This window comes from Dermacentor albipictus, chromosome 1 (genome assembly GCF_038994185.2).
Source record: "Dermacentor albipictus isolate Rhodes 1998 colony chromosome 1, USDA_Dalb.pri_finalv2, whole genome shotgun sequence".
NCBI classification, from domain to species: domain Eukaryota; kingdom Metazoa; phylum Arthropoda; class Arachnida; order Ixodida; family Ixodidae; genus Dermacentor; species Dermacentor albipictus.
In genome coordinates this window covers 154627484-154641313 of record NC_091821.1, presented here as the reverse complement: position 1 = coordinate 154641313, position 13830 = coordinate 154627484, and the positions used below count along the sequence as shown (strand labels likewise).

Here is a 13830-nt window from a genome sequence, read left to right as displayed (position 1 = left end):
TGAGCTAACTGCTGTTGCGGTAAAATAAATGTTATTATGTTAGATCATACATGGTGTGAAGGCCAGCTGGTGAATACCTAACTGAATATTTCACCAAACAGAAAGGTAAACTTTTTCTTTAATTGCAATGTGCAAACCACCTTACAATTGAGCCTGTGCCTGTAAGTCCCATTGAAACCTTGTGAGCACAAATGAGGGCAGGGTTGAGTGAGTGGCAGTCACATATGTTGTAGCTGAAAGGGAGGACAGCCATGACTAATGCAAAGCAGGTGCTTGCAGTGTGTGCATCACTAAATGGAAGATGTGCCTTGGATATCAGTATGGTGGATTCATTATTTTGCCACAAGATGCTATTGCTTGGGAAAAGGCTTTTTGACCATTGGTGCTAATGTAACTGCAATTAGCACTTTCGTGTTCACAAAAGTAATGTGTGAATGTTTCACCTTCCTTCCAGCAAACTAAAAAAGAAACCTTGTCACATCATCGCAAGTACCGCATTGGTGGAAAGGTATGTTTCAGTGTGGTTACATTAATAATGTTGTGCCTTTTTGTGTTTCAGAAGATTTGCAAAAGCCATGTGTACAAGTTTCAATGGAGTCTTTTGTTGTTGGACATGCCATTGCCTTTTACAACACGTTTTCCTCTCATAATAATAAGTAGAACTCACGTGTAGTTCACCTGTCGTGGTTGCTTAGTGGCTATGGTGTTCGGCTGCTCAGCACGAGGTCGCGGGATCGAATCTTGGCCACGGCGGCCGCATTTCAATGGGGGTGAAAAGCGAAAGCACCCGTGTACTTAGATTTAGGTGCACATTAAAAAACCCCAGACCCGCCGTGGTTGCTCAGTGGCTATGGTGTTGGGCTGCTGAGCGCAAGGTCGCGGGATCAAATCCTGGCCATGGCGGCCGCATTTCGATGGGGGCGAAATGCGAAAGCACCCACGTACTTAGATTTAGGTGCACATTAAAGAACCCCAGGTGGTCGAAATTTCCGGAGTCCTCCACTACTGCGCGCCTCATAATCAGAAAGTAGTTTTGGCACATAAAACCCCAGAATTTAATATTGTTACAAGCACGGGGAAAAGGGGTTTATTGAGGCGTGCGAGAGCAGGAACGGCAGGCTACGAACAACAGGAATGGCCGCTGCACAGTCTTCGTTCTCCTCTTCCCCTCTCTTCTTGATCCCCGCGTCCCTTTGACGCGCTTGGACGTAACAATATTTTTAAATTACCCCAGGTGGTTCAAATTTCAGGAGTCCCCCACTACGGCGTGCCTCATTATCAAATTGTGGTTTTGGCACGTAAAACCAAATGATGTGTAATGTAACTCCCCTGAAGTTCACACCAGCTTCACTGGTGCAATTCATTTCTAGACTGAAGCTTGCTACTGATGTGATTTTTAGTGTATTGGGGCTTTGTCAAGTGTCCTGATACAAAGAAACTTTCTTGGCCTAAAAAGTTTCTGCCGAAAACCTATGTACTTGCACCTCTTTCTTGTTAGTCATGTACACATAGCCCCAGGAAGCTTTTTTTTTTTTTGCTGCTGCTGCTTTAATTATGCATTTTAAGTTGTGGATTTCTGCTAATTATAAGCCAAGAACTGTGTTCACTTTGTTCAGATGTTTCAGCACAACACTGTACTGCTGGTACGATTACCAATTCTGCCACTAATAGTGCAGTAATAACTTTCCTTATTGCTCATCAAGAGTTACATTTACTGTTTAAGACATTACTCATATTATCTTTCTGTTAGCCCTTATGATGTACAACTGTTAAGAATTTCTGTTTGAATCGCATTATCACATCACATCAGTATACCCTGTAAAAGAAGCCACAAAAATTAACTTATGGTAGCCTTTAATTTAGGTACTACTTCTTTAGTATAATAACTACTTCAATGACTAACTTTAGTTAGGACATACTAATTATACCTTAGCACTGCTGAATGAGATAAAGTAAAGAACCAAGAAAGAAGGAACATTTTACCTTTGGCTAGGCAATATATAAAGGCAAGTTATGCAATAATTGCTAATTAAACTTTTGCTGACCACATTGTCTAAGCACTGCAAGTTAGTGCACTTGGAGTCATTCTTTCATATGTGGCTTTATTGGTAGATATCACTGAGTGCTTTCTCTATTAACTGAACTAGCGAGTTGGTAACTGCTTAACATTGAAACAGTGAAGATGTGTCACACATGAACAAGACAGCAACCTTTTAAACACTTGAGCAGTGTGCTGCAATTCTGAATCATCATAGGGAGCCTTTGGCAATAGCCGATTATTTATTAATTTCAGATGCTGAATTTTCATATGGAATAGGAGTTTACTTAAAACATTTATTTCATATTGTACAATTTTAATGCTCGCATGTGTGCGTGGAAGTTATGACTGTGCATGTCACTGTAACTGTTATGCCTGATAGCCACAGTTTTCTATTGATGGAAGTTCTCAACTTGTTTGTATTGCTCATGCTTGTGATGAGTCTTTAATGTTCTTTAATGATGTTTATTTGTTTATTATGACAGTACCACTGTGAAAGTATTTCAGCAGTAGGTCTACTCTAATGTTCAAGCTATCCTTTTGTGCTGATTTCGGAGCGCTTTTGATGACAGTGGTCACTTGCACGAACAATTTTACTCATGTTAAAGTCTACATTTAGATAAGAAATGATTGATGAGAAATGATTGACGCAGAATAGCTTGTTGATGGCGATAGACAGAAAGTTTCTTCCAAGAGTCACTCCTTTGCCAGTGGACTGTTTATTGTGCAGCAACTTGTTACCATTTGTGCGAAGCTTGCCAACAGTCGGTAAAAGCAAAATACTTAGAATGCCCTAAGCGGTCAAACCTATGCTGAATTCTTCGCCAAGCCAAGCCAAGCCAAGAACTGTGTTATACTGTGCTTTCTCTATTTAATGATGAGTCTTTAATGTTTACTAATTTCTTTAACGAACAAACTTTGTGTCTCACAAATACAGGATGGCAAGCACAAATTGACACCTAAAAGCAGCAGTAAAGGAAGTGTTAGCAAGTCTACCCTGTCGCCTGCAACTGGTAAGGTGATGCCTCATGCTGTAGCATTCTTGGCAGAATTTGCACAGTAGAAGTTAGACCATGTTTTTGTTAGTAAGAAAGAAATTTGTTCTACTTTAGGGAACCCTTTAAACACAGCCATGAAAATGTGTACACTGCAAAAATGTTTCTGACTAATATTACAATAGAGTTTAATAGCTTGCTCTTATATATAGGGGCTACAAGCAACATACCAGCCTAATGAATGTTACACATTTTCTGCCATGGCAGCGAGTAACGTTGGCTAACAATTTCTAGGCTAGGTTACATATATGCAACAGAAATACCCAAGAAAGTCGAGGTGGAAGGGGTTGCGGGAGTCATAGCTCAATAAGCAAATACAGGCAGTTTGGCATTTCTTCACTATTGTTTACGGTCCCTTTTTCTGTTTACTGTTCTGTTTACCAAATCTCACAGATTTAAAGGGACACTAAAGAGAAAAATAATTTCACATTTATTAGTAAATTACTCTTCTACAATACAAAAAAAGCCACTCGTGTCATAAGGAGAGGCTTGGTAAGCCAGAAAAGGCTCCAAAACTAAAGATGGGTAGCAACGCAGCCTCAAAGTTCCTGCACAAGCATGCCGTGACGTAATACATTTTGACCGTGTCTTCTAGGACCTTGCTCATTGTTTATTGGTAAAAGTTTGCTACATTGTATTCTAAAGGGGATAAAGATTGAACTTGGCAAGTTTTGGAAACATTTACTGAGCCAACGAGACCTAAATACGAAAAAATACTGTGAAATCTGTGACATCACACTGACTTACCGTTGCTGGGGTTCTGGTGCAAAATTTTTAAAATGTAACTTTGGCCTCCTTTATCTCTTCTAATAATCAACCTGTTATCGCTAAATTAACAATAGAGTTTTCAAAGAATACTTTTTCAGTCTAAACTGATTTAGTGCTTCTTTTTAGCATCCCTCTAACTTTAATTTAAATTATTAGATACTGTAAGAATAATTTTAAAATGTTCAATACTATCTGGATGCTTTTCTTAGCATCGCTGTCTGTTACATTTAATGGCCACTTGTCTTAAGTATCGAGCACCTTGGATCCCATTATTCTTCTGGCGCATTGCTGGCAACATTTATGTATAGCACGTCTGTATGTATGTATAGCACGTTTATGTATAGCCTATCTTGGAGGCAGTCTGTGCTGGGTTTGAAGGCTAGCCAATTAAAGGTAGCTGAAGGCTTCGTGTCCACAGTGTTCTCGTGCTCCTAGTTCGCGTTGAAGCAAGAGGCAGCATGGAAGAGATTTCGCTCGCTGGTGCTGCTGCCATTATTCATCATGCCAGCATTCTGACATCGAGGGTCTGTGGTCATCGAGTGAGATGTGTTCGTGCTTGCCTTGTGTGCATGACAATGGGCTTGTTAATTTAGTTAGTAAGCGAATGTTTACAGCAGTTTATGTAGCTGATAAAACTACTATATACAACTTCGTATATCTGTCTAATAATTTGCTATCATAACTAATGCTTTGCCTGTCGGGAAAAACTGACTTTTCTGTTAATGTAGCAAATATATTTTGTTCAACAAGTGTTTTTAACACGATCACTGCGGCAGTACTTCTTGAAGTCTCAACTCCTGTGCATGATGGCCCATCGATAGGTCACTTGTCACTCACCCACCAGTGAGTCAACAGGAAGTTGTGCTCACACCACAACACATCAGATTGGAAGTAACAAGCATTTTTCCTCTCAGTTGATTTCTACCAAAGGTGTTGCTTGTGCACAGCAAAAAAGCCCTGCACAGGGGGATAACCACTGTTCCAGACTTGTGACCCATGTTGCAGTAAACATGTTAATGAGTGTTTGAATTGAAAGATTGTATTTGCCTTGGAAAAATACATCCTTGTTCTTTTTCTTTTTTTCTTGCAAGTTATGCTAGGATCATACACTTTCATATGTAATAAATGTAAGCAAAAGCTTGACAAGAGTGAAATAAGCTTCCTTCCTGTGCAGCCTTGGTTACTCAGGAAACTTCAAACTTGGTTGTTCTGAGCTCTCGCTTGTTCGAAGCGCAGTTCAGTCGAGGAAGCAGAGAAATACTCTGGCTATTTACTTTCCACGAATATTGTATTCTAGCACAAAACAGCATAACGAGAAAAAAGCTGTTCTCCTTTATGGTCATCATTATATACATTATTCAAGTGCATCTTTTTAGTTTTGCAATATGTATATAGGTACTACTGACCGGTTTTCAGCTTTTGTGCAATCTGCTTGGACATGCAATTGTTGAATTGTGAATTGTTCATCTGTATTCCTCAAAATGTTTAGAGTGCAATTGTCTACTCATATTTCTGACATCTTTAGCTTACGTTAATGATAAAATAGTAGTTCCCACAAAGCAGAAGTAGGGTGGTTGGAGCTAAACTACAAGCTTTATGGACAAACTTTATTGCACTATAAAATACCTAAAGATCAGGGTAGGCTATTGCATGATTGTCGATATAATGAAATTATTACAGTACATGCTCGTTCATTCTGATTTCATTGGGCTGGAAAGAATACCTAAGTTATGTGGATGTGGAATCGTCAAATGAACGAATAAAAACAATTCATAAATGTTTACTGCATCGACATGTCCTTAATTACAGAACGATTGTCTGTGGGGTCTCAAGCACTCTTGGTGACAAAGGAACGACCACACACAGTAGTGAAAACAAACGAAAAGGCACTTATAGCACCTTTTGTACAATGCCAGCCAGGTGATATGCAATGAGTGAAATATGTCAGTGAAATACACTGAGAAATCTAGAAAGTTCGACTCGCCAAATGAGGATACCAAGCAAATAATGTTTGCCCGATGCTGGACACCGCCTAAGTTGTTCGCAAGTGAAGTCTCGCGAATGAAGGTGTGTTTGAGTGATCAAGTTTGCCTATCCCGGTGTCATGCTTCGAAACCTTTCTCGAACACGAAACATGCTGATGATCACGCGATTAGTCCGTGCACTATGCCGACTTCAAGCCAGAGAGGATGAAGCAAGTTCTTCTTGCGCCCAAGTATCCGCTTCATCAGGTTACACCAGCACTAAAACACTCGTTCCATCTGCCGTCGTACCGTGTGGCTAATGACACTGACTCCCTCCATGGCATGTGCTCTGCAGGGAAACCGGATTCCAGGGGATGCAAGCACCATTCAGGGCAAACATCAGTCAGGGGACATGAGGGAGTCCAGCATCCCTACGTGTTCACCCATTTGTAATCAATGACAAATCTCAGGAGAAAGTACAACTTTCCTCATCCCATACAAATCGTATATTACTCTGAAGCTTTCAGGGCATCACACACCAAACTCATGCAGAATAGGTAATGTCTAGTGGCCTCCTTACATTGTAATATTATCACCAGGGCACGTGTGTCCTCATTCAAGGAAGCAGTTTTCACAACCAAGACATCTCATAATTTTATTGTTAATGAGCCAGTTGATGTCATTATCCATCACAGTATGTATATAACCAATGAGTTGAGTGTTGCTATGCAAATACTAGTAATAAACCCTTTTCATTCTTTGTGTAAGTGGTTTTTGTGGCATCTGTCATATTGCATGCCCCACAGTGAATGAAAATGAAACCCCTTGATGCACCCACTACTCCACATGATTTGCACATGCATGTGCCACAATATGCAGCATGATCTGCTGCTGCTGTGCGTGCCTGCGTGGTCTCATTGGTGCAAATACAACTGTGCCAGAAAGTGCACATGTGGCCCCTTAGGGCAATGCAGTGTGGTTTTCATTGGAGTATAGTACTGGAGTCTAGTTCCTAACATATGTATTGTATCCATGGCCGTAATGTGTACCCACACACAAGCATTAACACTTGCACGAGTGTGATCACTTGAGCTAATCTCGTTCTTTTATTTACCCTGTTTTTGAGCGCATTAATAAGCAATTTAATAAACAATTCTATATCATGTTATGCGATTTTTTTTTTTTGTATTTGGAGCACTTTGCCTAGTGTATGCACAGGAACACTTGAGTTAGCCAGGCTGAAATTGGGCTGGGCCTTTACTTCTCATTGTGGTAGTAGGTATGTTCATTTATGATATCCATGAACTTAATTTTTTCTAGCAGAAGAAAAATGTATGAGGGTTGATCAACTGAAAACTACTTGCAGACTCTGCAAAAGTAGTAGTTGTAGTCTTTTTATACATTAGTACAGGCATCCATGATGAGTGTGTCACAGTATTTGTTTTTTGAAAGAAATCGCCATAGGCGTTCAGACATTTATCTATTGTCTGACCAATCTATGAATGCCATTCATGTAAAATTTTGAACGTTGGCTATCGAACCAATGATGGACAGGGGCCTTCACCTCAATATCTGAGTGAAACCTCTGACCTTTCAACGCCTTCTTTAGAGGCCCAAAGATGTGAGTCACAAAGTGAAAGGTCACGGTTATAGAGAGGGTAATGCAACATTTTCCTAATTGAAGCTTTTCTCAATAGATCACGCCACATATTAATTTTACTTTATATGGTAAACCACCTTGGTTGCTTAGTGGCTATGGAGTTGTGCTGCTGAGCACGAGGTCACGGCGGCCGCATTTCGATGGGGGCGAATGCAACCGTGTACTTACATTTAGGTGCACGTTAAAGAACCCCAGGTGGTCCACATTTATGGAGTCTCTCACTACGGCGTGCCTCATAATCAGATCATGATTTTAGCACGTAAAACCCCGTAATTTAATTTAATTTATTTTTTTGCTTGATATGCTTATTTTGCAGTTTGTGCACCATCAGGCTCAAAAGTAAGGACACCCAGTTTTGGCCTCGTTGGCTCTGTACGATTTACAGTTGGAAACTGTCGTCGGTCAACTTTCAACCTTGAAAAGGTATTGTGTTACATTTGTTGTATTGAAGAATAGAGAATAAGCTTACGTGCTTAAATGTTTTAAAATATATGCTGGTTCAAAATATCACATGGCCGCTGGTAATAGGCGCTCTTGAAGAGCAAACTTTTCATCTATTTTGCTTACACATAAAGGTCTCTGAGCTAATTTTTAAGAAAACGTTAACAATGTAAGCCCTTTTATGCAAATAAAACCAACTCAGTAATATTCAGTGTCCTCTTCAGCAATTCATTTCTTGCACAGCAACCTAATTAACAGATTAACTATTTTAAGTATGTAATGCAAAATTATTAATGGAGAACCTTTATAATGTATTGAGAAATAATATGTTTTTTGCTTTTTCTGAAACGACTAGCTGTTGGTTTTGTGTTTCATAAATGCAAAGCATGTGTGATCAAAAAAAAAGTGCCACATAATTAAAGGGACACTAAAGGTAAATACTTTATTTAAGATATTTACTAAAGGTAAATATCTTTATGGAAACAATTCATTTCGGTGTCTTAGTACCCTCTACAGATTTCGTAATAAAGATTTGTTCTTAAGTCAATGCATTGAAAGATATCTAATTAGACTTTGCTAAGATGATAGTTCATTAATAAATGAAGCTCTTCGACAAAAATAGACACCAGGTGGCCATCGTAAGGCACCAACAGCGCTGCGAACTGCAGCAGTAAGAGCACTGGCATTGCCTGGATGCAAACGATGAGACAAAGATGCACACAATGCTTCCAGTGAGTTTGCACTGCAGCTCTTAAGGCCTGGCGAACTGAAAAACGCATTTTCGTGAATATGCCTTCAAGAAGGGTCACCGCCGCACTCCACAAAGCGCACCGCTGCAGAAAGGACGTGGAAATCTAGCAGTTACTTTATGGATGTTATTTTGCTGTAGATGCTCACATTGTTGTTTATTTAATCATGTAAATTGGTGAAGCAGCACAACAATCCCAGACTAAACGTCCCCCCCCCCCCAACCTCACCGCTGCTTTGCCGATAGCACATGTCAGCAGATTCTGATTCTCTTCCCGACTTCTTTGGTACGTTTTTCTTTTTTTTTCTTTTGCAAAGATATGCCATTTTTAATGTCTATTTGCAGTCTTTGTCTATTTCACACAGTTTGGCACAATCAGAACCATTATCCGCTGCCGGTGCACATGTCGCTGTCTTGGCATTCATCGTTGACTCAGAGCAAACAGTCGTGCACCAGATGCAGCCAGAGCTGGGAAGCACAAGGAAGGAAAATATTCCCCCCCCCCTCCAGAAAAGAGAGAGAGAGAGAGAAAAGAAAGAACAAGCACTGAGAGGACAGCAAAATTACAGCTGCAAATTTGCGAGTTCTCCTTTTGGTGTCCAAGAGCAGGAGCCGTCACACCTGCAGAGGTGAAGATACAATTTACAGGAAACATGAAGCATGTGCAAATGAACAGCTCTTTCATTTATGTTAAAACAACTAGACAAAAGCAAAGCAGCATTGGAAGTATATGTATCATTGCCTACAGACCACACATAACGAGGTTTTACGCCTTTCCATCTAGCGAGTCCGTGATGAAAACAGATGGAACTGACTTGCCTCTCAAGCTTGAGCCGTGTTTGAGTAACTGTTTGTGCACCTAAAAACGCAACATTTTTGCTTGTATTTGGTTCCACGTGGTATTTCAGCAACACAAAACTGAAAAAACAACAGAACAAAATCAACCGTGTCTGGCAGCGGCTGTGCTTGAAGCGCCCTGCCTGTCCGTCACATGCCATTACATACACGGTGCCACCACATGAAGGTGCCGCCAATCCAAACTTATCCCACACCCAGAGCCTATAATACTGTGTTGCTTATGTTGGCACAGTATGGCTTCATTTTTCAAGGCCTGCACAAGTTAGCTTAAACACCCTGTACACACTCAGCAGTCCACTGTTAAAGGGTACAGCGGAGTGCATGGTGTCTGCTCGGTGCCACCACTGGCCGGCAGCTGCAATGAGTTTTGCGCGGGAGCAGTGAGCGCTGTGGGCAATGTTCTTTCGTCATCTGCTACCATCTGCTGCCACGCTTCGGATTGCCGTTAAGCAAGCAGCTCACATAGTACATTATTTGAAAGCAGCCACTTTTCTTCCAGTTGGAAGAAAAGTGACTGGATTGATCTATAAACAGATAAATGTCGCCCTACACATCAACAGCAATGACACTGCTGTCTTTTGTTGGCCTTCTCGTTTCATAAAGAATTGCCTACTTCATGAAATGATATAAATAATATTAATTACTTATATAATTATATATGTATTATGCATTAGTACATGTGAGATGGGCACTGCCTGAAAAAATATTCTCTAATATGGCTGTGCCACAAAAAGACATCCGTAAAAAAAATTCTGATGTTTGTGTGTCAACTTGAAATGGAAAAAATATCTGCAAGATAATATTTTGTATTTTGCCTCGTCTAGTTCTCTTTCATCTTTGAAACGGCTTGCTATCAGAGCGTGACCATGCAGGGTACGGCCAACTTTAAGAATGTGTGAATGGCTTGCTTCACGACGACCTGAAGCACGGCAGCAGACGGTAGCAGAGGAAGACAAAGCACCACCCACAGTGCTCACTGTGCCTGCGCAAAACTCGTTGCAGCCACAGGCGGGTGGCACCGAACAGCATTCCAGTGTTTTCTTTAAAGGGCAACTTCATTGAGTTTTTGACCATCTCAAGAAAATGGAATGTTTAGGTTCCCGAGACCCCCCTGTCACATGTCTGATAGTAAAATTGTTCCGCAAATTCGAAAATAATTTTAAATAAGCAAAAAAGTGCAAGACTGAAACTGAAACTTAACCAAGCAGCCGAGCGAACCTCTTCGTGTGACGTCACAAGAGATACATCAGCGGGGAAGGCGCGCAAGGCATGCCGGTCTTGCCTTCAGGGTGAACGAAACCAGCGAAAAGCAGGCGCTCGGCTGATTCGTGACTGTGCCAGACCTTCGGGTGACAATGTCAGCTTCACCAGCTTGTCGGATCTGCCAAACAGTGACAGCTATGATTCTGACGAATTCAGTAGCCACAAATCGCTGTTCGCATTTGACCCGCCACCACAAGAGCCAGCACCCATCTGCAACATATTGCACTGCGACATGAAGACCAAGGGTAGCCCTAACCACTGATTTTATATGTGCTGCTTGCTATTTTAGGTGTTTTACCCCTTCTCAAGGAGGGACTTCACATTCTTACTATAATAGTATGGAGAGCACGACTTTCCGCATTTGTATCCCGCAAGAATGCTGCTGACAGTCCATAGCACCGACTGATGCATTTGTTTACATCGACAGGTACATCGTTTGTTTGAGATATAATGCTAGCTGCTCATTGGTGACATCAGCTAATGTCAGAACATATCAAAACACACCGAATTTGTGCATATAAGCACCGTTGCATCTCTCTGAGTTGTGCTGGTATGAGTGACCATACACTTTTGAAAACAGCGAGCGGGGGACCGTGGTACGGGAGCGTTGTTATGTGTGCGTGTTATGTGTTATGTTATCATTATTAATATTCTCTTCATGCACACAATTAATGTGTTGCATAATGTAGGCATAGATTAGGACTTAGCCCTTATGATAATTCGTTTAGAGCAGTGGTTTTCAGCCATGGATGTGTCGGGGACCCCTTCTGGACCGATGGAAATGATGGAGGACTCCTTGCAGTGGGGAGGGGATGGTATAGATTAATACAAGATGCAGTGCGAAACAGGTGTCATTTATTGCTACCTGGCAAAGAAGGTTCGAACAAATGTGCCACATCAGTTCAATCTGGACAGCTTGTCAATACGTGGTGCAGTCACGCTTCAGCAGAGTTGCATATCTGCAGCCAAATTCCACCTGTTTCTGCACTTGCTGTTCAAGTATGCAAGCCTGGAAAAAGCATGCTCGCATGCATATGTCACAGAAAACTGCAACAAAAGCTTTACAGCCATCTCATGGAAAAGGGGAAACATTTCTGCAGTCGCCAACCAGAATGCCTCAAGGCTTGTATTAACCTCGTCCGGGAAATGTAAAAAAAAAAAAAATGCAGCTGTGGCTTTCACGAACCCTCATTTGAGAACCACTGATTTAGAGAATGTGTAGTTTTCTCGTGGAAATGCCAATGCTAATATTGACGCTGTTGGTATCTGAACAATGCGGTTGTTCACGTTGCTGTATTGAAAGGGCTTCCACTTGCTGCCCATTTGAGATACGAGGCAAACAGTTTACCTCGGAAGCTAAGTAATGAGTCATCATAACAATATGTAAAAATACAGCCGTGTACATAGTCAGATTTAATTTAGGAAAGGGCTGGCGTGTGTGACTGGCTGCCTTTGAGAATGGTAATGTACCGATGTTGATAGCACACCGCATCTTAACTTCTAGCTTTTTGCATGTATACTGTACGAAATGAGGAATAGTTTATTTCAAATCTGTATGGTCAAAACTGAACTACAGAAGCAGTTTTCTTCATTCTGTTGGCTTAATTAGATTCAGGTCAGTCACTTGGTTCCCTCAGCAGTAGACGCACGAACTTGGCGACTGTGATAGGCTTAACCTCAGCTGAACGTGATCAGCATCAGCTCAAACTGTGTGTGCAGATGGCAAGGGCTGATGTACGTACAGCCTACAATGCAACACCACTTGCCTGCCATCTCCTGCCCTTCCACACAGAATGTAACTTTTCATGACAGCAACTTGTCACATTAAACACTATAGTCGTATACAACTTTAGAAAAAAGGGGAGGACCCACGCAGATGACCGAAGCGCGACAGCCGATTGCCTCCGCGACTAAAATAGTCCCCCTTGAAAAATCATGCTCCTGAAACGCGGAATTCTTGGTATAAATGAAGACTTTTGTATTTTGATGACTGGTTTAGTAGAGCTCTCATGTGCTACAGCACATGCCGGATAGTGACACAAAAATGACCCCGTGCCTTCTACAACGCTGCCCGTCGTCTGCTCTTTAGCTTCATTGCTAGTGACAAAAGTAGAAAGAGCAGCGCTGCATGGCTTTTGCGCTTGTTTACATGTACACGGTGTATCTACTACTCGTTTTCCAAGCTTAAAATGAATCATTTGCTATTGAAAAAGTACTTATATAAAACAATGCATTTATCGTAACCATTACAAACCTGGGGCGAGAATACGGTCGAGGCAGGAAGGTACAAAAATGCTTTCTTCATCGTTTAAATAAATACTCTTTTCTTTAAATAGCACAAAATTTATATTTTTTGGTTTTGTGCTTTCACAATTTCACAGCACCCATTCTACAGCTTTGTGCGTGCAGTGAGCACTGGTAGACAGCAAGCAATCGAAGGTGCTGCACAACGCTCGAGCACCGTCGCTAGACGCTCGGCTATCTCACTGCTGACAATGATCGTTCACGCTAAGTTGACGCCGACAAATCTTTGCATTGAAGGCTTCTTCTGCAAATATTTTCTGTTGAGACACTCGTAGGTTTGTTTCATGCGCGTACACTTTTCTGATTTCTCCTGAAATGGTTTTGCTCCATCACTTCACCCCGTCCAACGTAAAACGCAGCGACACAGTACACGAACACACCCGCCACTAACAGAAAGCACGAGTCTTCGGAAAACTTTTCTCATCGTAACATCACTCTGCAGCGAAATAAAACAACATGGAACAAACACGCAGGATGTGTGTTCGTAGCGGTGCCGCGGAATCCTGTTTTCAGGCAAAGCGTAGCACAGCGCCAGCGATGCTCGCTGCAATGTTCTTTCTCCGGATCACAGATCAGAATAAATGCACGTGGCACAAATGCGGCATCGTAAGCTCGCAGTAATATTTCCGGCATGATAGACAATCACAAACAGTTCCGGAATTCACTCTGACGAGGGGCTGAAGCACACAGCTGACGCGACCTCGCCCAGTTCGAAGCGCGGGCGGCCATCT

General features: G+C 41.6%; 1 protein-coding gene across 3 annotated transcripts in view; it reads left to right on the top strand.

The window, feature by feature from the left end:
- Positions 1-13830, top strand: part of LOC139050930 (anillin-like) — an 84686-nt gene that overhangs the window by 51448 nt on the left and 19408 nt on the right. For 2 of the 3 annotated variants that reach the window (XM_070527795.1, XM_070527802.1), the window contains exons 13-15: positions 455-508; positions 2976-3051; positions 7802-7908. In XM_070527795.1, the coding sequence (XP_070383896.1) occupies positions 455-508; positions 2976-3051; positions 7802-7908 (237 nt within the window). Of the gene's footprint in view, positions 1-454; positions 509-2975; positions 3052-7801; positions 7909-13830 lie in introns of those variants that run through there. The other variant, XM_070527808.1, reaches the window with a different exon arrangement.